The sequence below is a fragment of the Entelurus aequoreus genome, linkage group LG23, assembly GCF_033978785.1.
Source record: "Entelurus aequoreus isolate RoL-2023_Sb linkage group LG23, RoL_Eaeq_v1.1, whole genome shotgun sequence".
NCBI lineage: Eukaryota > Metazoa > Chordata > Actinopteri > Syngnathiformes > Syngnathidae > Entelurus > Entelurus aequoreus.
In genome coordinates, this window is record NC_084753.1 from 7,870,306 (window position 1) to 7,896,642 (window position 26,337).

At 42.4% G+C, this 26,337-nt stretch overlaps 1 protein-coding gene across 3 annotated transcripts; it reads right to left on the reverse strand.

The window, feature by feature from the left end:
• Positions 1-1,253: 1,253 nt before the first annotated feature.
• Positions 1,254-24,920, reverse strand: LOC133640765 (uncharacterized). 3 transcript variants are annotated; one of them, XM_062034354.1, is made up of 5 exons: positions 24,277-24,920; positions 10,302-14,055; positions 10,081-10,210; positions 6,748-7,560; positions 1,254-2,119 (listed from the first exon to the last, which is right to left on the reverse strand). In XM_062034354.1, exons 2-5 carry the CDS (start codon positions 13,615-13,617, stop codon positions 1,735-1,737), a joined length of 4,644 nt encoding a protein of 1,547 aa, XP_061890338.1. In that variant the 5' UTR covers positions 13,618-14,055; positions 24,277-24,920; the 3' UTR covers positions 1,254-1,734. The 3 variants fall into 3 exon arrangements, with proteins under 3 accessions (XP_061890338.1, XP_061890336.1, XP_061890335.1); XM_062034352.1 differs by having other exon boundaries at positions 1,254-2,245; positions 24,581-24,919; XM_062034351.1 differs by having other exon boundaries at positions 1,254-2,245; positions 24,277-24,919.
• Positions 24,921-26,337: the final 1,417 nt, after the last annotated feature.

A 26,337-nucleotide genomic window follows, 5' to 3' on the forward strand; every position in this document is an offset into this window, starting at 1 on the left:
CATCAACTATAATAAGACATGTTCAGGAAACACAGAATATAGCATGGATGTGTAAGCATATTGCTCAATGATTATTACAATCACAAGTTCAAGTTCAACTGTTCAATAAAACATGGAAAATAAAGTTTTGTTGATAAATTCCTCCATAGATCTGTCGCATACAATCCTGAAAACGCTTCGTTCTCGTCTCCATGTTGAAAAGGTGCTGTTCATTACCTGTGAAATGTGATTAGAAAACACGCCTTGAGACTCCATCTGGACCTCATGGTCATGTTCTAAAGGTTAGCTTGAAAAAGTTAGCAAAAGTTATATGTATTATATATGAAAGGAAAAAGGCCTGAGTCACGTCACATTGGATGTTGGACTCTATTTGGTCATATTGATGCCATGCCAACACTGGGATATTGGAGGGTGAGGGGCCTTTTCATATTCCTAATTTGGTTTTACAGTGGATCCTGGTTCGGGTCCCTGTTCTGTACAATCAGCATAATGAAACGTCAAGATGTCTTCACCAGGCCAACCCTCTTGCTATTTCCTTACAACATCAGTGTGTTTCACTAATGTAGCATTTCCTGAAGAAACACGGTAAACCACGTGGGGGGGTTCAAAGTCTGGAACATTCTATTGGCCCTTAACTCGTTCCATACATCAACAATCATGAATACTTAATCAGATATATTATATCACACTCATTTGCTTCATAAACTATAACACAAAGCTACAAAGTCAATGTTTTGTTCAGATAGCTTATGTTGACCTACATTGGAATGGGTTTTAAATAATGCATCAATGCACCCTTCCTTGTTAACGTATGCTTAATCTATACATTTATTTTCATTTTACAATTGTGTTTGTGGAGGGGGGCGTGGCCTGCGGGCCTGCAGCGAGGCAGGGTGTGCCAGGACCGGCCTCGAAGTCAGCGACAGGCGCGTAGGTGGCCCACCTGGGCACCAAATTGTGGAAGTTGCCTCCCAGTGGGTCGTCCAGACCACCAAGCATTTCCGGGCAAGCCCGTTTCATTGTTACAAGACAGTTTTATTTTTCCAAACAAGTCTTTTTGTGAATGTTCGTCGTGCTCTCGCTCCTTCCCAGCTCCAACAACGTCTCTCCTCCCGGTTGCTGCTTATACAGAGCGACAGGTGATTACATAACAAGGCCCAGGTGGGCCATCTACGCACCTGTCGCTGACTTCGAGGCCGGTCCTGGCACACCCCGCCTCGCTGCAGGCCCGCAGGCCACGCCCCCCTCCTCAGTGTTGTTTGGGGAATCGCTTGCCAGCAGTTTCAGTGAAGCTGTTTCAAGGAAATTAAGTAGCTTTATAGAAAATAAACCAAACCGTGACCCTAAAATTGAGGTATGCGCCAAGGCATGATAATGGGGTACGGTTGCACCCCAACCAACCAATGTTTGCTTTGCCACATGCAACACAAAGCTGAGATGTCTACGTTTTCCTCAAATAGCCAAGCGTACCGTGACCTACTTTGGTTTGGTTTTAGGATCTTTAAATGTTTCAGTGTGCGGCCCTCGGGTGTGGAATGTCCCCCCGCTGTTAGATCATCGACAAATCGTATATGGTTAGCTTATTTTACAGCGTCACGTGGCAATGGCACAAGCTAGGTACGCGATTCAAAACATTCATGATTGTTTTAAGCCAGAGAATCTTGAAGAACGTATCAGTTTTTTTGGAAGCTACTCAGCTGAGGCGTTGAAAAGCTCCTGCCAAAAGCCCGAGTCCTAGCCAGATGAAGAGGACGATGAGGATGATGATGAAGGTGATGAGCAGGAACGGGGAGGTCTATGCTCCCCGCTTCCACCGAGTTCAGTTATCCTCGCCACGGATGATGGACCTTCCTTCTCCTTCCGGCTGCCAGTGCAGACAGACCTCTGGGCAGGTTTGAACTGCCACGTGACCTTCTTGGTGGACGACGAGAGGTCAGCGGTGGTCGACGACGTCTCTGTCGATGCCTGACTTGCCGTAGCGTGGGACGACGCCATCCCCTCGAGTGGCCCGCCCAGCACTTGAGGTTCTGTGTTGTCTTCAAAGGAGTCCCAACGCGGTTCCGCCGGCAGCAGGGCGGGCTGCGCCTCTCCAACGGGTTCAAGCCCGGCGGCGGCGACTCTGGAGGGGCGACAGGGATCCGAGTCAGACATGTCCGAGTCCCAGTCGCTGTCTCCTGCCACTGCACTGCAACCCAGTACTGACTCGTCAACAGGACCAGAGTCTGAACTTTCAGAGTCTGACTCCCTAAGAAATAGATACAGATAAAGTAACATATTTTCAGTTAATGTACCAAAGTTCCTTTGAAGTCAAAACAAATCCTGTTTTACAGTGGTGAATTTTAACCATAGATAAAAAGATACAGATAAAGGTACATGAAGACACATTTTTCATTTCACAGTTCATGTTGATGTGGAAAACACTATTAATTCATACACTATTGTGTGTAAATAACGTACATTATTCACTTGTTTATTTACTTTCTACTGCTGATCCATCTGTTCAAGGGCAATTTTAGAGTCTGTCCAATGAATCGAACATGCATGTTTTGGACTGTGGAAAGAAACGGGAGTTGTCAGGTTCAAACACTGATGACATCTATTAAACAAGACAAAAGGCAAGGAATCAAACAGAGACAGAATTAAATTTGGACTCAATATTGAGGATAGACATGGCCACTGTACTCACTGTACAGGCTTGCACCACGCTCTGACGAAGAAGGTTTTCGTCTCCTCTTTTATTTAGATGTTCAATGTTTACGCAACAACACCTGTCTCAACAGGAATGGGGAGTATGTAAACAGTCATTGTTTTCGGTCACATTGAAGACAAAAGAAAAAGATCCCTCGTGTTTGGGCTTGTCCTGGATTCAGCTTGATCAGGTTTTCGAGGACAATGGATGACCCCTCCCGTCTCATTCCACCGTACACAGCGGAATCTTCCAAGCGTTTGGCTTGGTGCAACAAAGACAGCTTCTTGTCTGTTCATTGAGAACTCAGAACGTTTTTTTGGTAATTTAAATACAATTTTTCTGACAGGAGTGCCCGGTGAAAACCCTCGCATAGGAAAACAGAGAGGTCTGATTTGAGATGAAAAACCTAAAGTACTTCCATTAAGGTACATCACCGTTTTCCAATGCTAAAGAAGATGCCGTTCACATCACCACAGCTGATCTGTCGTACAATGACGGATAAACCAACTGTGTTGCGCAAACGAGAGCATCAAGTTACATCTACTGGTTCAATGTGAATTTATTTTACTTACTGGAGAACGTTGGACATATGTATGTGATCACAACGAGCTGGGACGCATTGTACCAAAAAAAAAGTAAACAAACTTGTTTGTGTGAACAATTGTTTCAACTAAAGAAGAGTAAATGATGCACTATGTCAGTGCGTTTACTACATTATCAATTAGCAACATGTTGGCAAGATTATTGCAAAGACTTTCAAAATGTGCACTTTTTATTGAAGTTACAGTTGCCAGGTTTTGAGCAAATCAATGACTTGCAGCTCAGTGAAACATTTAAAAAAAAAAAAAAGTATGACATTCTGACTACAAAAATGCATTTATATCCAAATATTGGGAAATTTTCTCAAGCAAATTTTATTCATGCAAGCCTCTGGGCTCTGTACCGAAGATGTCGTTGTGGCTTGTACAGCCCTTTGAGACACTTGTGATTTAGGGCTATATAAATAAACATTGATTGACATTGATTGATTGAATTAAAAACCTGTGATTAATCATGATCAGATTGATATATTCAATTAAATAGACTGCAAAGACAAGATATTTAATGTTCACACTGAGAAACTTCTTTTTTTTTGCGAATAATCATTAACTTCGAACTTAAAGTTGTCAGAGGGGCATTTTTACCACTGTGTTACATGGCCTTTCCTTTTAACAACACAGGAGACACATTTTTGAAGTGGAATTCTTTCCCATTCTTGCTTGATGTACAGCTTAAGTTGTTCAACAGTCTCCCTTCTCATATTTTAGCCTTTATATTGCACCACACATTTTCAATGGGAGACAGGTCTGGACTACAGGCAGACCAGTCTAGTACCCGCACTCTTTTACTATGAAGCCACGCTGTTGTAACACATGCATTGTCTTGCTGAAATAAGCAGGGGCGTTCAAGAAAAAGATCTTGCTTGGATGGCAACATATGTGGCTCCAAAACCTATATATACCTTTCAGCATTAATGGTGCCTTCACAGATGTGTAAGTTACCCATGTCTTGGGCACTAATACACCCCCATACCATCACACATGCTGCCTTTTACACTTTCACCCTAGAACAATCAGGATGGTTCTTTTCCTCTTTGGTACTGACGACACAACTTCCAATTTTTCCAAAATGAAATGGTTGTCATACCACAGAACACTTTTCCACTTTGCATCGTTCCATCTTAGATGAGCTCGGGCCCAGCAAAGCCGGCGACGTTTCTGGGTGTTGTTGATAAATGGCTTTGGCTTTGCATAGTAGAGTTTTAACTTGCACTTACAGATGTAGCGACCAACTGTTGTTACTGACAGTGGTTTTCTGAAGTGTTCCTGAACCCATGTGGTGATATCCTTTACACACTGATGTCGCTTTTTAATGCAGTACAGCCTGAGGGATCCAAGATCCGTAATATCATGGCTTATGTGCAGTGATTTCTCCAGATTCTCTGAACCTTTTGATGATATTACGGAGCGTAGATGGTGAAATCCCTAAATTCCTTGCAATAGCTGCTTGAGAAATGTTGTTCTTAAACAATTTGCTCAGGCATTTGTTGTCAAAGTGGTGACCCTCGCCCCGTCCTTGTAGTAACATATATGTTCAACACAATATGTAATACGTACAATATTTACCGTATTTTGGTCATTTTAAGAAATTACTAAAACTTAGTTCCTGTGTGGGTGAAATTACTTCAGTGCCCATAGCAGCACACTTCCTACTTCCGGCAACAAATGTGTGCATGTTCTAACTATGGCAGACTTGGTAACAGACAAGATAGACGACTATTTCTGGATTAATAAGGATTCACCACTTTATATTTTTGAAGCTGAAAATACAGAGGGTTATTGTTATTGTTATTGTTATTTTAATTTATTGTTATTATTATTATTATTATTATTATTATTATTATTATTATTATTATTAGGGTGAAACGTTGGAAGCCAAGAGAATGAGGATCGGCGTGACTTTACGCTGCAAACATGGAAATTGGAGCCAAGCTTAGCTGACATAAATGGAGTGCTCAACCAAAATCAACTGGAAAGTTAGATTTTTTTTTTTTACCCAAAAATAAAGTGAGTCACTATAATATCGATCATGATACACGCAGCTATTACAACTACAGTACAAATGCTGTCTGGCTCGCTGTGTACAAACGAAAACATAACATGTGGGCTAAAACTTTACAGATACTGAAATATGATTGTTCATGTTTTTCACGCAGTTCATCTTTTGTGTTTATCGCATTGATTAGTGCAATACAAACCCAAAAGACATTTAGCCACTGACGCACAAGCCAGCTTACGGCTAATGCCTTAGCATGCCGTGGCAAGAAGATGCGTTACTACACTAGGAAAAGAGTTCCTCAGTGTTCTCTCGTACAATACAGTTTTGTTATTATTCAGGCTACGGGACTAAAATAGGGTCTGCGTGACTTTACTCTGTGAATGTGGAAATTGGAGCCAAGCTCTGCTGACATAAATGGAGTGCTTACCCAAAATCAACTGGAAAGTCGATTTTTATACCCAAAAATCGAGTGAGTCCCTGTAATATCGATAATGCTACATGTAGCACATCAAATAGGTCGGATTGCTCCCGTTAGCTGCATTGCTAGCCACCTAGAACGAGGCGACTATTACAAGTTATAATGCAAAAATAAATACAGTTAAAGTTAAAGTACCAATGCTTGTCACACACACACTAGGTGTGGTGAAATTTGTCCTCTGCATTTGACCCATCCCCTTGTTCACCCTCTGGGAGGTGAGGGGAGCCGTGGGCAGCAGCAGTGGCTGCGCCTGGGAACAATTTTTGGTGATTTAACCCCCAATTCCAACCCTTGATGCTGAGTGCCAAGCAGGGAGGTAATGGCTCCCATTTTTATAGTCTTTGGTATGACTCGGCCAGGGTTTGAACTCAACCTACCGATCTCAGGGCGGACACGAAGTGTGGGTCATGACCGAAAGAATAAGATCACGGATACAAGCGGCCGAAATGAGTTTCCTCAGAAGGGTGGCTGGCATCTCCCTTAGAGATAGGGTGAGAAGTTCAGTCACCCGAGAGAGACTCGGAGTAGAGCCGCTGCTCCTTCGCTTGGAAAGGAGCCAGCTTAGGTGGTTGAGGCATCTTGTGCGGATGCCTCACCAGCGTCTCTCTAGGGATGTCCTCGTTGCATGTCCCACTAGGAGGAGACCCCGTGACAGGCCAAGGACCAGATGGGGGGATTACATCTCCTCTCTGGCCTGGGAACGCTTCAGGACTCCCCAGGAGGAAGTTGCTAATGTTGCTCTGGAGAGGGAAGTCTGGGGGTCTCTGCTGGAGGTGTTGTCCCCGCGACCCCATTCCGGATAAGTGGTTGAAGATGGATGGATGGATGGATCACCAAAATGATTCCCAAGCCACTGCTCCCCTCACCTCCCAGGGGGTGGAACAAGGGGATGGGTCAAATGCAGAGGGTAATTTTCTCCACACCTAGTCTGTGTGACAATCATTGGTACTTTAACTTTAACAAAGAACATTCAGGAACATACCTGCCACTGTACGATGTAGATCCTTCAGGCCCCAGGAGCAGGCAGTCCGGAGCAGCGAGGTATACGAAGCTGTCCGTGCACAAAAAGTCTCCCTCCTCCGGTTTATAGGGCACCAAGTGAGAAGTCTTGGCGTCCGGTTCCAAGATGGACGACTCCAAGTGTGTCTTCTTGTTGTCAAAGTGTTGGCGCAGGATCTCTTGGGTAGGAAAACCCGTAACCGTGGGGAGCTCACCATGTGGTCTTTCGGACACAGCGAGGTAAACAAAGTTATCTGGTTGGACGAAGGGATCAATGTCCCCACAGTCCAGTCCTGAGCTTCGGACGGGCTTGTGGTACTGATCCAGAAGGTGTTTTATTGGCTGCTTGGAGGGAGATGGAGGAAGAAGCAGGTCATCTGCCATGATGCTCACCTTTCTGCTCGGCCTGTGAGTAACACTTCCAACGGTGTCCAGTGTGGCCTGGTAAGTTGAAACCGTTTTACCATCCCTCCACCCGTTCCCATCCCCTCCCGTACCACGGGCATCCCCTTCTTTTTCAGGGTTTGTTTGGAGGTCTTCCTGGGGCGAGGTGTCGAGGAGCGAGGGGTAGCACCACTGGAGCTCAGCGCTTTCCTCCCTTCCCCATTCCTTCAGACCCCCTTCGTCACCGTCCTTCTCCAGGGACGTGCTGCTGCTGCCGAGGTCGGAGCCGCTGATTGGCTGGTCGCTGTCGGAGCCGCCTTCGTCCTGGCTCTGATTGGACGACAGAAAAATGCCACTGGAGTCAGATTCCAGAGTTAGGTTGGAGTCTGGAGAGCTGTCCTCTTTATTGGGGCTGGAAGAGAGGAAACATTGCTTAATGCTTTGTTTTGACGTTTGGGCTGACCTACTTTTTTGGATCCAAGCCCATCAATAGTTTTGGTGTTTACTGCAACGCTGCTCGGTCCTTTCATGAACACAGAAATGTGGATCCAATTTGAAGGTAATTAGTAGCTTAGTTCATTATTACTGTAGACTTATGTTAGTCAGAAGCACACTATGAACTCCAGACTTTTTTCCAACTAGGGCCGTGTACATAAAACTGGATGGACGCGAGGGCCACTTTTATACATTTTGTACAAAAGCCAAAAGCAGTGAAGTTGTCAGGTTGTGTAAATGGTAAATAAAAAGAGAATACAACAAACCCTTTTCAACTTATATTCAATTGAATAGACTGCAAAGACAAGATATTTCATGTTCACACTGAGAAACCGCACTCTTTTACTACGAAGCCACGCTGTTGTAACACGTGGCTTGGCATTGGATTGCTGAAATAAGCAGGGGCGTCCATGGTAACCTTGCTTGGATGGCAAAATATGTTGCTCCAAAAGCTGTACGTACCTTTCAGCATTAATGGTGCCTTCACAGATGTGTAAGTTACCCATGTCTTGGCCACTAATACACCCCCATACCATCACACATGCTGCCTTTTACACTTTGACCCTAGAACAATCCGGATGGACGTCCACAGTTTCCAAAAAACAATTTGGAATGTGAACTCGTCAGACCATGGAACACTTTTCCACTTTGCATCAGTCCATCTTAGATGAGCTCGGGCCCAGCGAAGCCGATGGCGTTTCCGGGTGTTGTTGATAAATGGCTTTGGCTTTGCATAGTAGAGTTTTAACTTGCACTTACAGATGTAGCGACCAACTGTAGTTACTGACAGTGGGTTTCTGAAGTGTTCCTGAGCCCATGTGGTGATATCCTTTACACACTGATGTGGCTTTTTGATGCAGTACCGCCTGAGGGATCCAAGGTGTGTAATATCATGGCTTACGTGCAGTGATTTCTCCAGATTCTCTGAACCTTTTGATGATATTACGGAGCGTAGATGGTGAAATCCCTAAATTCCTTGCATTAGCTGCTTGAGAAATGTTGTTCTTGAACAATTTGCTCAGGCATTTGTTGACAAAGTGGTGACCCTCGCCCCGTCCTTGTTTGTGAACGACTGAGCATTTCATGGAAGCTGCTTTTATACCCAATCATGGCACCCACCTGTTCCCAATTAGCCTGTTCACCTGTGGGATGTTCCAAGTAAGTCTTTGATGAGCATTCCTCAACTTTCTCAGTCTTGTTTGCCACTTGTGCCAGCTTTTTGGAAACATAATATTTGCAAAAAATAACAAAGTTTACCAGTTCGAACGTTAAGTATCTTGTCTTTGCAGTCTATTCAATTGAATATAAGTTGAAAAGGATTTGTTGTATTCTCTTTTTATTTACCATTTACACAACGTGACAACTTCACTGCTTTTGGCTTTCGTACAATGAGCTGCGGAACAAAAATGCCCCTAAACTAATGACTTAATTTGAAAGCTTTAGTGAATACTCGGAATTAACCTAACAGATGTTTACATTTGAAAATGTAAAAAAAAAAAGAAAAAGAAATGGCTCACAGGTAAAAAATCTAACATCCATCCACAGTGTTTTAGCTACTTCTAAATCACTAATCCTGGTATCCATGGCGACAAAGTACATTTCTTACAAGTTCATCATCACTGGAGGACGAGGAATAGCTAAACATGCTTCACTACACACCGTAGGAGGATACAATAGCTCACCGGTGTCACAATGTAAACAAATGCCATGGGTGGATCTACACCTGACATCCACTGTAATGATACCAAGTACAAGAGCGTTTCTAGTCGATTGATTACATTGATATTTTTTATCATCACAAAATCTTTTTTCCTCTTTTTAAAATTCATATTATGTTTATAAAGTCAGTAAATATGTCCCTGGACACATGAGGACTTTGAATATGACCAATGTATGATCCTGTAACTACTTGGTATCGGATCCATACCTAAATGTGTGGTATCATCCAAAACTAAAGTAAAGTGTCAAAGAAGAGAAGAATAAGTGATTATTACATTTTAACAGAAATGTAGATAGAACATGTTAAAACAGAAAATAAGCAGATATTAACAGTAAACGAAAAAGTAGATTAATACTCAATTTTTACAGTTTGTCCCTCATAATGTGTACAAAATAATAGGTGTATAAATGACACAATATGTTACTGCATATGTCAGCAGACTAATTAGTAGTCTTTGTTTGTTTACTTACTACTAAAAGACAAGTTGTCTAGTATGTTCACTATTTTATTTAAGGACTAAATGACAATAATAAACATATATTTCATGTACACTAACATTTTTTGTTACAATAAAGACAATAATGAAAATTTTTGAGGTCTCCTTAATTTAGAAAAGTATCGAAAAGTATCGAAACGCATTTGGCATCGGTACCAAAATATTGGTATCGGGACAACCATAGTCCCGTGTAAACAAAACTTTCACACACTGACACTGACCTTGTGCCAACAGTCAAAGTCCCAGTGGAAGATGTAGTTGACCATCCCACGGGGTCTTTGTCTGTGTCAGTGGCAGGTAAAGGGACTTTGGAGCTGAGCTCCAGATTGACCAGGAACCTGCTCCCCACACCTAAATAACAGCAGAAACTGTGGTCAACCACAATATTGCACTAAAATTTAGATCATAAAGATACCAAATGAAACAAAACCTGTTTACCTACCTGGTAAAAGAGCCCCCTTCTCTCTTTGAGGCCCAGGGTGTGTTTGGTAGATGTCAGCGTGCTCCTTTTGAGACTCCGTCTGTGTTTGGTACAAATCTGGGCTGTCTCTGTGGGTCTGAGACAGGTCCAGGTGCTCCAAGTCGGTGTCCAGCTCTCTCGCTCTGCGCTCTAACTCTGTCAAGCTGAGCTCAGAGGCTGCAGAGGAGGGCGGGTGAGAGCCTCCAAAGCCCACTGGGGGCCGGAGAAGAGGCCAGCGTTGAAGGGAACCTGATAAGGAATCTGTATCGCCTCCTGCCGCTCCTCCTTTATCCCAGCCGTCATCCCATAATGTGTTGACCATCTCGAGTACGGTATCCCAGTTCCCCATCTCCTGTTCTTCTCCAAAAGTATCTCTGTCACTTACGTCCACCACACATTCTTCTTTCTTTAACTCCACTGTGACTTCCACTGATCTTTGGCCCTGTTGCTTTTGTGGTCCATCTTGAATATTTCTGGTTTCGGTCTCCTCATTAATCATTAAATGACGCCTTTCTTCTATGACTGCCCTTTCTGAGACTTTTTCTTCCGAGTTTACTTTGATTGTGTCTTGTTCGGTTTCTTTGAAAGTAGCCTTGTCCTGGGTTTGATCATGAATCTTATCATGTTCATCAATCCGCTCTGTACCTCTCTTCTCCTCATCATTGCTTTCCTTTGTGGTCTCTCCTTGTTTTTCTTTGCTCCTGGATCTCTTGGGTTCGTCCTGGTCTCTGTAGACCCTCCAGTGCTCCAAGTTCTGCTCCTTCAAGGAGGCTCTTCCCACTAAACTTGCGCCCTGTACTTGTTCTTGATGAGACGGCTCTTTCAGCGAGCATCGGCCTGTAAAATTGGCAAGATCCGTAGTAAGCGGGTTTTCCGAGTGGTGACCTGGACGGGAATGAAGATGAGCGTGCGGGCGGCGTTTCTCCAAGGCAGATATAACCGAGGGAAGTGGGGGTAGTATTGGGAGGTTATGGATTGCACCACCCTGGCGAACTGTCCTCTTTCTGACCATGATGCGACGAGGCCAGGTGGACTCAATGCCTTCAGCAAGGCTTGTTGACTCTAGGTCTGCAAGGCCTTTTCTAAGTCTTGGGCTAAGCACCCCGGGTCTCAGCCCAGTGGCTGTACCAGGTCGAGTCCTGGAATTGGATTTAGATGATTTGGACTTCTGGCTTTTGGATCCCTTTCCAACATGGCCAGATATTTTTTTGGAGATATCTACGGGGCTTTTCTGAGCTTGCTCTGCTGGGACAGTGTCAGTTTCCTCCCCAACCTCAACATTTACCTGAGTTTTATTTGTGCTTCTGTGCTCTTCATTTGCAGTCTCCATGTTACTCTCATCCTCCTTCTCCTGAATTATCCCAATGTCTAAGACTGTCTCAGGCTCATGTGAAGTCGCAACTTTTAACTCAAGTTGAGGTTCCAATGTTGAGGGCACTGAACTAAAGTCGTTATTCCCTTGAACTATTCCCCCAGCTTCTGTTCGAGCAATATTTTCCAGCCTCAAACTGTTATTAGTTTCAGGCCCTGTTTTAATCTCTGGCTTCATTTTAAAATCAGACCCAGTTCCATGAAAATTTGTATCTCCAGGAACAACTCTATCTTCATAAAAAGTTGATGGCACAGCCTCAGCAATAGGTTCTTGTCTAGCGACACCTCTGAAGAGTTTTTCCCCACACCTTGACCCTCCCCGTTGTCCTTCTCTGTTGGCAGTTTTTGACACATTTTCTACCTGCACTCCACATTCTACTTTTCCTTCCAAATCCCTTCCTTCAGCTCTTGTTTTTACCTGTGAGCCCATTCTTTTTTCAGACCCCTTTTTAATGCCGGCTTTGTTTCCGTTTTCATAGTTGCTCCAATTTCCGTTATTGTTTCCTTGCATACCAATCATAATGTTAGCCTCAGACATGCTTTCACCCCCACTGACTGTTCTTGTTCCACAGCCAGGTTTGCCGTCAACAAACCCTAGGCCCATATTCCCATTGTCACTTTTAGAATCAGAGCCTACCTTTGACCCAGCCCTATTCCTACCCACCGCACCAGTACCCATTCTCGGGGCAGCACTTGGTGAGGGTGAAGGCTGAGAGAGCAACAGAGGTGTTGTGTCCAAAACCTGATCGGATTCTAAAAAGACAGAATCTCTTTCAGAAGGAACTTGCCGGCCATACCCGAAGGTCCCAAAAGTTGATGTGTCCCTCCTCTCCCTTTCTCTTGCCCGCTCCCTTTCTAACCTTCCCCTTTCTCTCTCTCTTTCCCACTCTCGCTGTGCCCATCCTCTCTCCATCTCCCTCTCTCGCTCCCTTTCCCACTCCCGCTCTCGCTCACTACGACCCCATCCACCTTGCTCCGTCAGGTCCAGCTCAAGGTCATGAGCTGACAGTTGGACCAGTGGGGCTCGGTAAGGGGACCGTCTAAGCTCATGGGGCGGGGACATTCTTAGGCTCTGTGTTTGGGAGTAATGTCTGGATTGAAGGACATGTGGAGGTGAACAGCGCAAACTCTGGGATTGACTCGGGCGAGGTTTGGCGGGTGAGAAAAAGACAGGAGTATGGTAGCCAGAGGAGAGAGGTGAACCAGAGAACGGTGATATCAGGGGTGATGTCAGTGCGGAGGAGTGGCCTCCAGCATGTGAATAGTGGGCTGGGTTCAAATAGCCTCCTCCTCGGTCCATCATTTCATTTGTAGTGATGTCCAAACACTCCAGGTGTTTCGGAGGAGTGAGAACTTTCCAGGAGTGGCGGCCATCTCTGTTCTTTGTGCTGTCCCCATGATGATGGTGATAGTGATGGGAGTGCTTCTTCGATGATGAGGATGATGATGCCACTCCTGGCGCTGAGAATGATGAGACAGCTGGAGAAACTGAACGGTTGAAATGTCCAGGTGAAGGGCAGCCCCCGCCACCTGTATCTTGAGCTCCAAGTTTCAGTGAATCAAAGATGGCCCTTTCATCCAGACGGCGGACAAAGGAAGGGTTGGGAGTTAGAGAGCATGGCTGAGAATCAAACATCTCAGCTGGGGATCTGCTGACCCTCAGGGAGCCACTGGCAGAGTAAAAACTCCCTTCACCCCCAACATCACGCCTTGTGGACCCTCCTGGGTGGTGGTGATGGTGGTGGCTGTCTATTTGTTGATTAATGCACATGGTGTCATAGATGGAACGCTGTGGTACGTAGCCATCACCGTATCCCCCTTCCATGATGCCATCTCGCCCTCTCACTCCTCTTTCCCCAACTCCGTGTTTCTCCAGGCAACAGGAGCTCTTCCGGAAACAGCCTGGCCGGCTCAGTGGTTTGCCCATGTTTTGTTGGATGGCTGACAGTGGGAAGGGTGGATGGGAGACACGTGGGAAGTTTGAAGGGTCAATCGTGAAGTCGTTTGTGTATTTAGTTTTGAATAAGTTTTGCAGTAGCTATAAAAGCTATATAAGATCAACCAACGAAAGGGTGTACTCTTTAAAAACAAGCTTTCAAAATATTTTCAGATAATGGAGGATACCCATCCATTTTCTACCGCTTGTCCCTCTTGGGCTATACAAGGAAATTATTGTCCACTTTCTAGGTCCAAAAGATGTGTATTGCCTTACATGTTCTTGAAATGAGTTGATTTATATTTTTGACTATTCTGACCGCCTGATTAGAGCCGGTTGAGGTTTTTTTCAACGTTTGGAAGGCAGGCACAGAGCACACAGTGGATGGAAGACTGGCTTATCTTCTGTTTGTTGATGAGGAACATCCATCTGTGGAAAACAAATCATTGAAAGTGTCACTTCAGAACGTACATAACATATAAGATACACAGTATATGAGGGACATCAGAAAATATGAAGTCATTGTTGGCATATATTCTTGTGACTGAAAGGTGGTGTTCCTTGTTTTGCACATAGAAAGTGTTGGTTCTTTTCCAAAGACTATAGTTTCATTTTTTCAGACACAAAATTGGATGTTGCCTTAATGACTAATCCCCTTCGGTTTTGTGGATTTTGTAAAGCGTACATTGTATATGATCAGCAATGACGAGGACATTTGAAGTCAAAGACAAAGTCACAGTGAGGGAAATAAGTATTTGATCCATGGGTGATTCTGTAAAATGATCCTAGAACCGTCTCAAATTGTTATGTTAGGACATACACTACCGTTCAAAAGTTTGGGGTCACATTGAAATGTCCTTATTTTTGAAGGAAAAGCACTGTACTTTTCAATTAAGATAACTTTAAACTAGTCTTAACTTTAAAGAAATACGCTCAATACATTGCTAATGTGGTAAATGACTATTCTAGCTGCAAATGTCTAGTTTTTGGTGCAATATCTACATAGGTGTATAGAGGCCCATTTCCAGCAACTATCACTCCAGTGTTCTAATGGTACAAAGTGTTTGCTCATTGGCTCAGAAGGCTAATTGATGATTAGAAAACCCTTGTGCAATCATGTTCACACATCTGAAAACAGTTTAGCTCGTTACAGAAGCTACAAAACTGACCTTCCTTTGAGCAGATTGAGTTTCTGGAGCATCACATTTGTGGGGTCAATTAAACGCTCAAAATGGCCAGAAAAAGAGAACTTTCATCTGAAACTCGACAGTCTATTCTTGTTCTTAGAAATGAAGGCTCAAACACAAAATTGTTTGGGTGACCCCAAACTTTTGAACGGTAGTGTACTTGCCAAGCTCGAGACCTCCAATATTGGGAGGTGGGGGGTAGGGGGTGGGGGGGGGCTTGGTCGGGGGTGGGGGGGTAGGTTGGGGGCGGGGGGCGTGGTTATTTACCGCTAGAATTCACCAACTCGAGTATTTCATATATATTTCATATATATATATATATATATATATATATATATATATATATATATATATATATATATATATATATATATATATATGTATATATATATATGAAATACTTGACTTTCAGTGAATTCTAGCTATATATATATATATATTTATTTTATTTACATAGAAATACAAATTACTTGAATTTCAGTGTGCCGGTGGCTATCCATTAGATGGCAGTATTGTCCTAATTAACTTCTCCGTTCATGATGAGTATATCATTTCGGCCACCGTGTTCAATGGAGAAGTCTGACAAAAAAATGTTGTGGGAAAGCGGACGTGAGAACAGGCTGTCCCCACTCAGTCTAGCTCCGGCTGAATACCGGGAGTTTGTCGGGAGAAAATCTCTGTCGGGAGAGGCGCTGAATACCGGGATTCTCCCGCTAAAAACGGGAGGGTTGGCAAGTATGTGTTAGGATGATCTTATTTGAAAAAGATAGATTGGTCCGGAAAAAAATGTATTAAATATAGGGTATAAGACAGGCTTGGGCAATTATTTTGACTCGGGGCGGGGGGGGGGGCATATTTGGAGAAAAAAATGTGTCTGGGGGCCGGAATATCTGATTTTTAGGAACACTAACGCAAAACCTCACGATAATGTCTTATGGAATGCTAAAAAAGTTATGACAGACCGCCTTAAAAAATGGAATGGAATTTTAAAATGTTCTATGAAGGATAAAACACTGAATATTGACAACAACACCCCCTCTACATAGACATATTTTACGATCAAGCGATACGCAACAAAAATGCAACAAACACAGTGAAATATGAACGTGAAGGGTAAAGAAAAACCCCACCCACAATCTAATATTTCTGATACATCACTAAGCTTTACAACTTTGTTGCAAAAATCTCCTTCCGCATCTGTCCCTGACACCCACATTTCAGGCTCTGGAAACGCACCCACAATGCTTGGTGCCTCGTCTGCTTACATTACCATAATAACTAATTAGATTACCATAGTAACTAATACATTACCATAGCAACTAGTATATCATGCAAAAGCGCAGATTTTAACCATTGAAAGACTTAGTATAGTTGAAGACTTACGGTCATGACTGCACATCATAATGGTAGCTACACTTTCCATCTTAAAGATCTAAAAAAAAATAATTGGGAATGTCCGGCCGGGCCTCAATTTGCCGAGGTCTGGTATAAGGGTAGAAAATGGATGGATGGATGGATGGAAGTTTTTTCTACACTTTTAACCCAGCTTCGGATTCTGAGACTATGCGGCTAATATATGGATTTTATAAAAACAGTTTTGAAAAAAGTGTTAGTGGTATGGCGCTACAGTGTCCTACCAGTTACTGCTTTCAACAACCGGAAGTAGAATTGCCGTTCAGTCTTCTAGCCGTCCATAGCGGTCCCACTCGTATAGATTTGAACTCCAAGCAACGTTGGTAAGTTTTACAATACAACTGAAACTATTTTCATGCATATTTGTACGTGCTATTGTATGGTAATGAAGTTAGCGATGCTGGCTTTAGCTAATACGCTAACCCGTCCACAAGCGTCTGTGTTAGTATTATTAACTTACAATGGCATTCCTTTTGTTTTGTTTCACTTTCACAAATTCCTCAGTAAACTCACCAAAACGTCAACGTGGAGTTATTGAGTCCGTTTAGCTGATTGGAGAGCTAGCTTGCGCAGCTAGTGGGTCCATGTCCATGACTTCTGTTTTGTTTGATCAGCCGTTTTACTGCTGTGTTACAGACACCGTTTGGAAGCAGTTATGGTATGTAAATAAACATTTACAGAATATTTCTGTGTAAATAACTTATTTTCTAATATAAGGAAAAGTATATATTATTTTTTTCTAGATTTACTGGTTGTGGTTAATATACTGGTGTGCTCTATAGTCCAGAAAAATGGAAAATACTGTGGTTTGACTGAAGGAAACGCTTACCAACCAGCAATAATTCTGATCCCCACAGACTGGGCTACAAAACTTGCAATAAGAATCTTGGTGAGAACGACGTCCACTACTTGTACAATCAATAGGAAATCAAAGAAATACAAGATAACAGCCACAAAAATCTAAAACACACAGAGAAATTAATGTTTACCGAAATCAAACCGTTAGCTTAAAAGCATTTTTTAATATAAGTAATATGAAGAGTCACAGTAAAACAAACAAACATCAACAATGAAAACACATCAACTATTCATCAAACTATGAATAGATTTCAACTATTATACAAACATGGGGTCTGGGTCAAATATAGAGATGAGGGTCTTTAATTTGACTTGCTGTTGTACTCTGTCTCGCAGTCTTATTAACATGTTTACTTACCATTGTTGGTATGTTGTCTATTACCATTGTGGGTATTTTGTCTATTACTATTACTGGTATATTGTCTATTACCATTGTTGGTATGTTGTCTGTTATCATTGTGGGTATTGTGTCTATTACCATTGTTGGTATATTGTCTATTACCATTGTTGGTATGTTGTCTATTACAATTGTTGGTATATTGTCTATTACCATTGATGGTATGTTGTCTATTACCATTGTTGGTATATTATACATTACCATTATTGGTATATTGTCTATTACCATAGTTGGTATGTTGTCTATTACCATTGTTGGTATGTTATCTATTACCATTGTTGGTAAATTGTCTATTACCATTGTTGGTATATAGTCTGTTACCATTGTTGGTATATTATACATTACCATTATTGGTATATTGTCTATAACCATAGTTGGTATGTTGTCTATTACCATTGTTGGGATATTGTCTATTACCATTATTGGTATATTGTCTATTACCATTATTGGTATGTTGTCTATATACCATAGTTGGTATGTTGTCTATTACCATTATTGGTATATTTTCTATTACCATTGTTGGTAAGTTGTCTTTATACCATAGTTGGTATGTTGTCTATTACCATTGTTGGTATTTTGTGTATTACAACAGTTGGTATGTTGTCTATTACCATTGTTGCTAGATTGTCTATTACCATTGTTGGTATGTTGTCTATTACCATTGTTGGTATGTTGTTTATTACCATTGTTGGTATGTTATTTATTACTATTGTTGGTATATTGTCTATTACCATTATTGGTATGTTGTCTATTACCATTGTTGGAATATTGTCTATTATCATTATTGGTAGATTGTCTATTACCATTATTGATATGTTGTTTTTTACTATTGTTGGTAGATTGTCTATTACCATTATTGATACAGTATGTTGTCTATTACCATTATTGGTGTGTTGTCTATATACCATAGTTGGTATGTTGTCTATTACCATAGTTGGTATGTTGTCCATTACCATTATTGGTATAGTGTCTACTACCATTATTGGTATGTTGCCTATATACCATAGTTGGTATGTTGTCTATTACCATTGTTGGTATATTGTATATTACCATTATTGGTATATTGTCTATTACCATTGTTGGTATGTTGTCTATTACCATTGTTGGTATGTTGTCTATTACCATTGTGGGTATTGTTCATTCTTCCTCCATTGTTGATACAAATGCTTGTTACAGTGTAATAATGATAGTTACCAGTGGTAATGCCACGATGATAAAACATGTGTATTATAATCCTTGAACAAAGTAAGAGTGAGACTCATGTGAATAATCACAGAATGGAGAACTGGGGGTGATTAAATAAATGATCTTCTTCCCTTTCAGGCAAAACTGGACCATCATGTTTACATACTGTACATTACCTTTTACATTATATTCATTTATATTATATTGTGTTGTCAACTTTGTACTTTTTTGTGTCATTGCATGATATAAATGAATGAATGAATGAATGCAAGTGAAATAATGAGGAACAGGATGGTGTTCCCAGTAAGGGCAGATCCAAATATTCATCCTATCAACTTCAAAGATATATTTTTTAAGTTCTTTTTGAGGTTTTTGTTTTTTCATCCATTTTTTTTTACTGCATGTCCCTCTCGGGATTTCGGGGGCCCTGGAGCCTAATCCACCGGAGCGGCAGGTGGGGTACACCACGTTGGTAATGGTGTTCTATCCCTGTACTGTATTTAGTTTACAGACCCAGAGAATAAGTCCTTGGACAGACAGAGGCTTTGGAGGCAAAAATCCAAAGGATGAAAAGAGCCAAATTAGATTTTGCTTTTTTTTTTAGGTATTTTACACTGCCAACTTTGTTTTGCTCACACAATTGTATGGAATGGAAAATAATAAGTTGAGAGTAATGATGTCACCTCACCACGTTTTAAATAGGTCAGTAGGCAGCATACGATGTTGAGGAACAAAACCCCAAAACCAATACACTTTGCGCCGAGAACAATCCGGATGGTTCCTTTCCTCTTTGGTCCGGAGGACACGACGTCCACAGTTTCCAAAAACAATTTGGAATGTGGACTCGTCAGACCACGGAACACTTTTCCATGAGCTCAGGCCCAGCGAAGCGTTTCTGGGTGTTGTTGATAAATGGCTTTGGGTTTGCATAGTAGAGTTTTAACTTGCACTTACAGATGTAGCGACCAACTGTAGTTACTGACAGTGGTTTTCTGAAGTGTTCCTGAGCCCATGTGGTGATATCCTTTACACACTGATGTCGCTTTTTGATGCAGTACCGCCTGAGGGATTGAAAGTCTGTAATATCATGGCTTACGTGCAGTGATTTCTCCAGATTCTCTGAGCATTTTGATGATATTACGGCGCGTAGATGGTGAAATCCCTAAATTCCTTGCAATAGCTGCTTGAGAAATGTTGTTCTTCAACAATTTGCTCGGGCATTTGTTGACAAAGTGGTGACCCTCGCCCCGTCCTTGTTTGTGAATGACTGAGCATTTCATGGAATCTACTTTTATACCCAATCATGGCACCCACCTGTTCCCAACTTGCCTGTTCACCTGTGGGATGTTCCAAATAAGTCTTTGATGAGCATTCCTCAACTTTCTCAGTCTTGTTTGCCACTTGTGCCAGCTTTTTTGAAACATGTTGCAGGCATCAAATTCTAAATGAGCTAATATTTGCAAAAAATAACAAAGTTTTACAGTTATAACTTTAAATGTCTTGCTTTGCAGTCTATTCAATTGAATATAAGTTGAAAAGGATTTGCAAATCCTTGTATTCTGTTTTTATTTACCATTTACACAACGTGTAAATGGTAAATAAAGGTGCCCTGCGATGAGGTGGCGACTTGTCCAGGGTGTACCCCGCCTTCCGCCCGATTGTAGCTGAGATAGGCTCCAGCGCCCCCCGCGACCCCAAAGGGAATAAGCGGTAGAAAATGGATGGATGGATGGATTTACTTCACTGCTTTTGGGTTTTTGTACAATATTTACCATATTTTGATCATTTTAAGCATTTTAGGAATGTAATTCCTCAGCGCATTTATTTCTGTTCCCATAGCAACGCATTTCTCACTTCTGGCAAACAATTTGTATTCTTCTTTCGGAAACGCGTGTGTGTTCTAATCATGGCAGACTTGGTGACAGACAACGAACAAGAACTATTTTTGGACAAATGGGGATTCACAACTTTATCTTTTTGAAGCTGAATATACGGAGGATGAACTTCTGAATTTAGAAGCGAGCACGAAGAAGAGGGTGAAACGTTGGAGCAGACGGAAGCCGGTAGAGCGAGGTAGGCGTGACTTGACGGTGTAAATAAGAAACTTGGAGTCAAGCTATGCCGACATAAATGGAGTGCTTACCCCAAATCAACTGGAAAAGCTAATGATGACGATTTGGCAAAGTTTAGCGACTGGCTATCATTGACACAACAACAAATTGTTAGTTTCTTCTACCCCACTGCTTTCGTGTATGTACACATGCTCCGGGCGTGTATGAGAGACGGCATGAACGCACAACTTTTTCCTCGGCCCGACAAGAAATTTTCATTCGACTGTCAAAAATATAGACTTTTTTTGTTTAAATCCAACGTTCTGTTAAACCGCAGATGGCAACATACGCTAGCCGGTGGTGTTTTGGTCATTTTTGGGTTAAAATGTAATTTTGAGCAAGTTGCAGTAGAGTGGAAAAACAAGTTGACTTTATACGCCTAATTGTGTTTCATTGTATCCATATTACCATATTGTGTTTACAATCCGCAAAGTATGTGAAAATACCTTCTAAAACATCACAAAATACCACAAATTCAGTCGGCCATTTTGAATATTCTGCTCCGAATACCGAGATTGAAATTATTGGAGTAACGTTTCTGCACTCTGACCACATTATTAGATCAGTCATACTGGAAATACACACAATTTGTAAAGAGATGTGCTGTTTATTATTCACAATCCTTATGTAAGACATACTTGCCAACCCTCCCGTTTTTAGCGGGAGACTCCCGGTATTCAGCGCCTCTCCCGATAACCTCCCGGCAGAAATGTTCTCCCGACAAACTCCCGGTATTCAGCCGGAGCTGGAGGCCACGCCCCCTCCAGCTCAATGCGGACCTAAATGAGGACAGCCTGTTCTCACGTCCGCTTTCCCACAATATAAACAGCTTGCCTGCCCAATGACTTCATAACTGTAGAATGATCGAGGGCGAGTTCTTGGTTTCTTATGTGGGTTTATTGTTAGGCAGTTTCATTAACGTCCTCCCAGCGTGGTAACAACACACAACAACACACGTCACGTTTAGTCTACCGTAAAGCAGTTCTTCTGCCGTAAACAGCAATGTTGTGACACTCTTAAACAGGACAATACTGCCATCTACTGGATAGCCTACAGAACACTAAAATTCAAGTATTTCTTTTATTTATATGTATAATAAAATAAATAAATATATATATATATATATATATATATATATATATATATATATATATATATATATATATATATATATATATATATATATATATATATATATATATAGCTAGAATTCACTGAAAGTCAAGTATTTCATACATATACATATATATATATATATATATATATATATATATATATATATATGAAATACTTGAGTTGGTGAATTCTAGCTTAAATATATTCCCCTCTTAACCACGCCCCCGCCCCACCCCCGACCACGCCCCCCACCCCCCACCTCCCGGTATCGGAGGTCTCAAGGTTGGCAAGTATGAAAGACAAGAACACATACAGTGTGCTTGGCATTTTTATGCATTTGAAATGGTAAACAAATATCTAACAACTGAGTCAACAGATGGAGGGTCCTCTCATTTTACTCTCTTAAAACATCCAATAAGCGCCAACAATACTCCATTTACATGTCGTGACCGGAAAATTAACCAAATATGAGTGATATTGTTATTAATGAGTGATATTGTTATTATAAGTGCTAACGCAGACGGCCTATTTTAGCGGCGCATTGATAGCAGTGAGTTAATCCTAGCTAATGTTGCTATTGTTGACACACTTTTGCTTCGTTTCAGACTGTAAAAGTAAATTCTAGATTATAATCCATGCATCTCTCACCTGCTAGTAGACGAATGTGGCCATGGACCGAGACACTGGTCCACTTTCGCATCCCCCAAGGTGGCGAAAAGACACTTTTTGTAACCCTTCGTGAGGATTACGATTGAATCTTTATCGACATGGTGAATTTGTTTTACCACGGTTCGTTATGGTTAGTTTGCGTGTTTAGCAGCTGGCATTGCTGCGAACGCCATCGTGTTTCAATACAGCTTGCATCCCTTTTAAGTTGTAAAATTCACCGCTCATCCTCTTTGTGTTCGGGCTCAAAAAATACAAGGTTCTGGATCATCACTGTTCCCAAAGTAATCGGTTCTCATGGGGAGGGGATTTTTGTTTCTGGATCACGTGACGGGCTTCCTCGTTACCTCTCATAATGGCTCGGGAATCTCCGTGAGATTGATACTGTTTTCATCATATCTATTTACTCGCAATCTTTGTAATTCTCCTGGTGTCGGAGATCATATACAGTATATATGATTACGTCCTGGGCATGATGTTAAAGTGCATCCGGCAGTGGAGGCTCCTCTATGGGGTCTTGGGGCACTAACCCCTTTACTACTGTTAAACCAGGTGGCCCTTGGCAAAGGCCTAGTACCTGACTGCCCCCTAGCCAGGGATACGGTGAAGACCTCAACGGCGGAGCAGGCAGAAGACGGTAGATTTAAGAACTACCACAACGGCTGCGATGGCGGAAGAAGGCTGCAGCAGAAAAGGGTCCCCAGTCGTCTTGGACTCCATGCCACTGGACCCTGACCCCGATTCTGTCAAGGATGGTGTGGTGACTGTCTGTGCACCAGTCTCCCCACATAAAACAAAGTCACGCACAGGCATCTTCCATAAAGGGATACACCCCTACCAGGAGGATCGTCATACTCGTTCGAGTGACCGCCCTTGATGATATACTGTATGTTAGAATAATTGTTTCTAAATTATCACAAAAGCTTTGTATTACGTTGAGTTCCTGGCAGGGGAACGGGAGCTGTCTTTGGGGTCTACCAGGAGGAAGGCTCGTAAAACTCCACTGGGACTTCAAAGCGGACAGATGGCAGGATCTGCCAACTTCCAGACGAACTATTTTTGAAGTATTTTACAAACTCTATCTGAACTATTTTATGGAACTCTCTTTGAACTATTTTACGGAACTCTTTTTGAACTATTTTACAACCTCTTCTTTTGAACTGTTCGGTAACCAAAGGCAAGGCTGTTTACGACCCACTTCCCTCTGGAAGCAGCTGTGGTCAGGTGGGGGGAGAAAGTCAAATAAAGAAGGAGGAGTGCAGTCTTTTGGCAGAGCGTGGGTGACACTGTAAGAGGTTACAGGTCGACACGTTTTCTCCTCAATATTGAGTCCAAATTGAATTATGCCTCTGTTTGATTCTTTGCCTCTTGTCTTGTTTAATAGATGTCATCAGTGTTTGAACCTGACAATATATATGATCATTTATATCTTCAATATAGAGACAACTTGTTGATCCACTCTCCTGGTAGGCCTTGCATGATGAAATGATGGTAAACTTAGAAACCCTTTTGTCCTTGGTCAAGTCAACGGCGCCGTACTCTGCCAACTGAACCGCACATGAGCAAGCACAACTCTAATTATGCTCGTTAAACACAAACTTTTTGTCCAAATTCCACTAATGCACACAATCAAGTTTGTTTAAACGCATAACTTGGGGGATGTGGAAAGAAAAAGAAGGTATAAACCGTTGACTGAAGCAAAAAGCGCGGCCTTTACCTCTCATGCTTTCCTACGCAGACTCGGGTCGTTGGAGTTTTCGGTGATTCCGTCACACAAAACTGTAAATGCAAACTCCCTGAGTCAAAGGGAAATGTTTTCTGGGTTGAAATGAATGGCCACAACTGCGCATTAGCGAAGTGAGTGGACTGCCATCCAACAGCTTTCATCCATCCCAGCACTCAGCATCTCTCCTTCAGCCACCTGCTGTATTGCTTTTATTCAAGCCGCATCCAGCCTCCAGCCTCCAGCCCGTCCAGGTAACGCATCGTCCTCGCGCCTCAAATGGTGTGTTTGTCCTTACCGGGATGGTGCCTATGCCGTTCCTTCCCCGTGCATCTCACATCTTGATCCCAATCGTTGTTTTTTTCTCCTTCTCGCCAGCTCCAACGGCTCTCCCCTTCTTCTCTCCTCTCTCTCTCTCTCTCTCTCTCTCTCTCTCTCTCTCTCTCTCTCTCTCTCTCTCTCTCGCTCTGCTGTGAATCATGCCTTCTGTCAGAGGAAGGCTTTTATTTTTTCAGGTTTTTTTTTGACAAGCGCCCTCCCTGCCAACCAATACACCAACGCAAAGCCTCCTCCTCCTCTCCCGTTCTCTCTCCCGTTCTCCCTCTCTTTGAGGTGTGCTTCTCCTCGATTCAACCTTCCCCCGTACTCTCCATACAGCTAGAAGACACCAACTTTTCTCCCCATCTCCCCATCATTTCTCTTGATTAACATTTCTCTATATTTAGTTTGACCTCAAACAACCATGGCTTTAGCTACCGTAAAAGAAAACTGGATACTGTCAGGAAGAATCGACACAATCTAGCTCTCCATCCATCTAACAGCTCCCACACACTTTTTCTTCTCTCAGTCCCTCTCGTAGCCTTCTCAGCCTGCCCTCTACCTCCCACTCTTCACCTTTGCATTAATGCAACATGCATCGCTGTGGAGGCGGCAAAGGTAGTTAGCGCGAGCGGCAGCCAACCCTCATCTGAGCAGAAAACATGTTAAATGGTAAATGGGTTATACTTTTATAGCTCTTTTCTACCTTCAAGGTACTTAAAGCGCTTTGACACTATTTCCACATTCACCCATTCACACACTGATGGCGGGAGCTGCCATGCGAGGCCCTAACCACCATCCATCAGGAGCAAGGGTGAAGTGTCTTGCTCAAGGACACAACGGACCGGGCATGGTTGGTAGAAGGTGGGGATTGAACCAGGAACCCTCAGGTTGCTGGCACGGCCACTCTCCCAACCGCGCCACGCAGAACCTCATTCGAGCAGAAAGAAACCCTCATCCGAGAAAGTAAGAAAGAAACCCTCATCCAAACAGAAAGAAACCCTCATCCGAGAAAGTAAGAAAGAAACCCTCATCTGAGGAAGTAAGAAAGAAACCCTCATCCGAGCAGAAAGAAACCCTCATCCGAGAAAGTAAGAAAGAAACCCTCATCCAAACAGAAAGAAACCCTCATCCGAGAAAGTAAGAAAGAAACCCTCATCTGAGGAAGTAAGAAAGAAACCCTCATCCGAGCAGAAAGAAACCCTCATCTGAGAAAGTAAGAAAGAAACCCTCATCCAAGCAGAAAGAAACGCTCATCCGAGAAAGTAAAAAATAAACCCTCATCCGAGCAGAAAGAAACCCTCATCTGAGAAAGTAAAAAAGAAACCCTCATCTGCGCAGAAAGAAACCCTCATCCGAGAAAGTAAGAAGAAACCCTCATCCGAGAAAGTAAGAAAGAAACCCTCATCCAAACAGAAAGAAACCCTCATCCGAGAAAGTAAGAAAGAAACCCTCATCTGAGGAAGTAAGAAAGAAACCCTCATCCGAGCAGAAAGAAACCCTCATCCGAGAAAGTAAGAAAGAAACCCTCATCCAAACAGAAAGAAACCCTCATCCGAGAAAGTAAGAAAGAAACCCTCATCTGAGGAAGTAAGAAAGAAACCCTCATCCGAGCAGAAAGAAACCCTCATCTGAGAAAGTAAGAAAGAAACCCTCATCCAAGCAGAAAGAAACGCTCATCCGAGAAAGTAAAAAATAAACCCTCATCCGAGCAGAAAGAAACCCTCATCTGAGAAA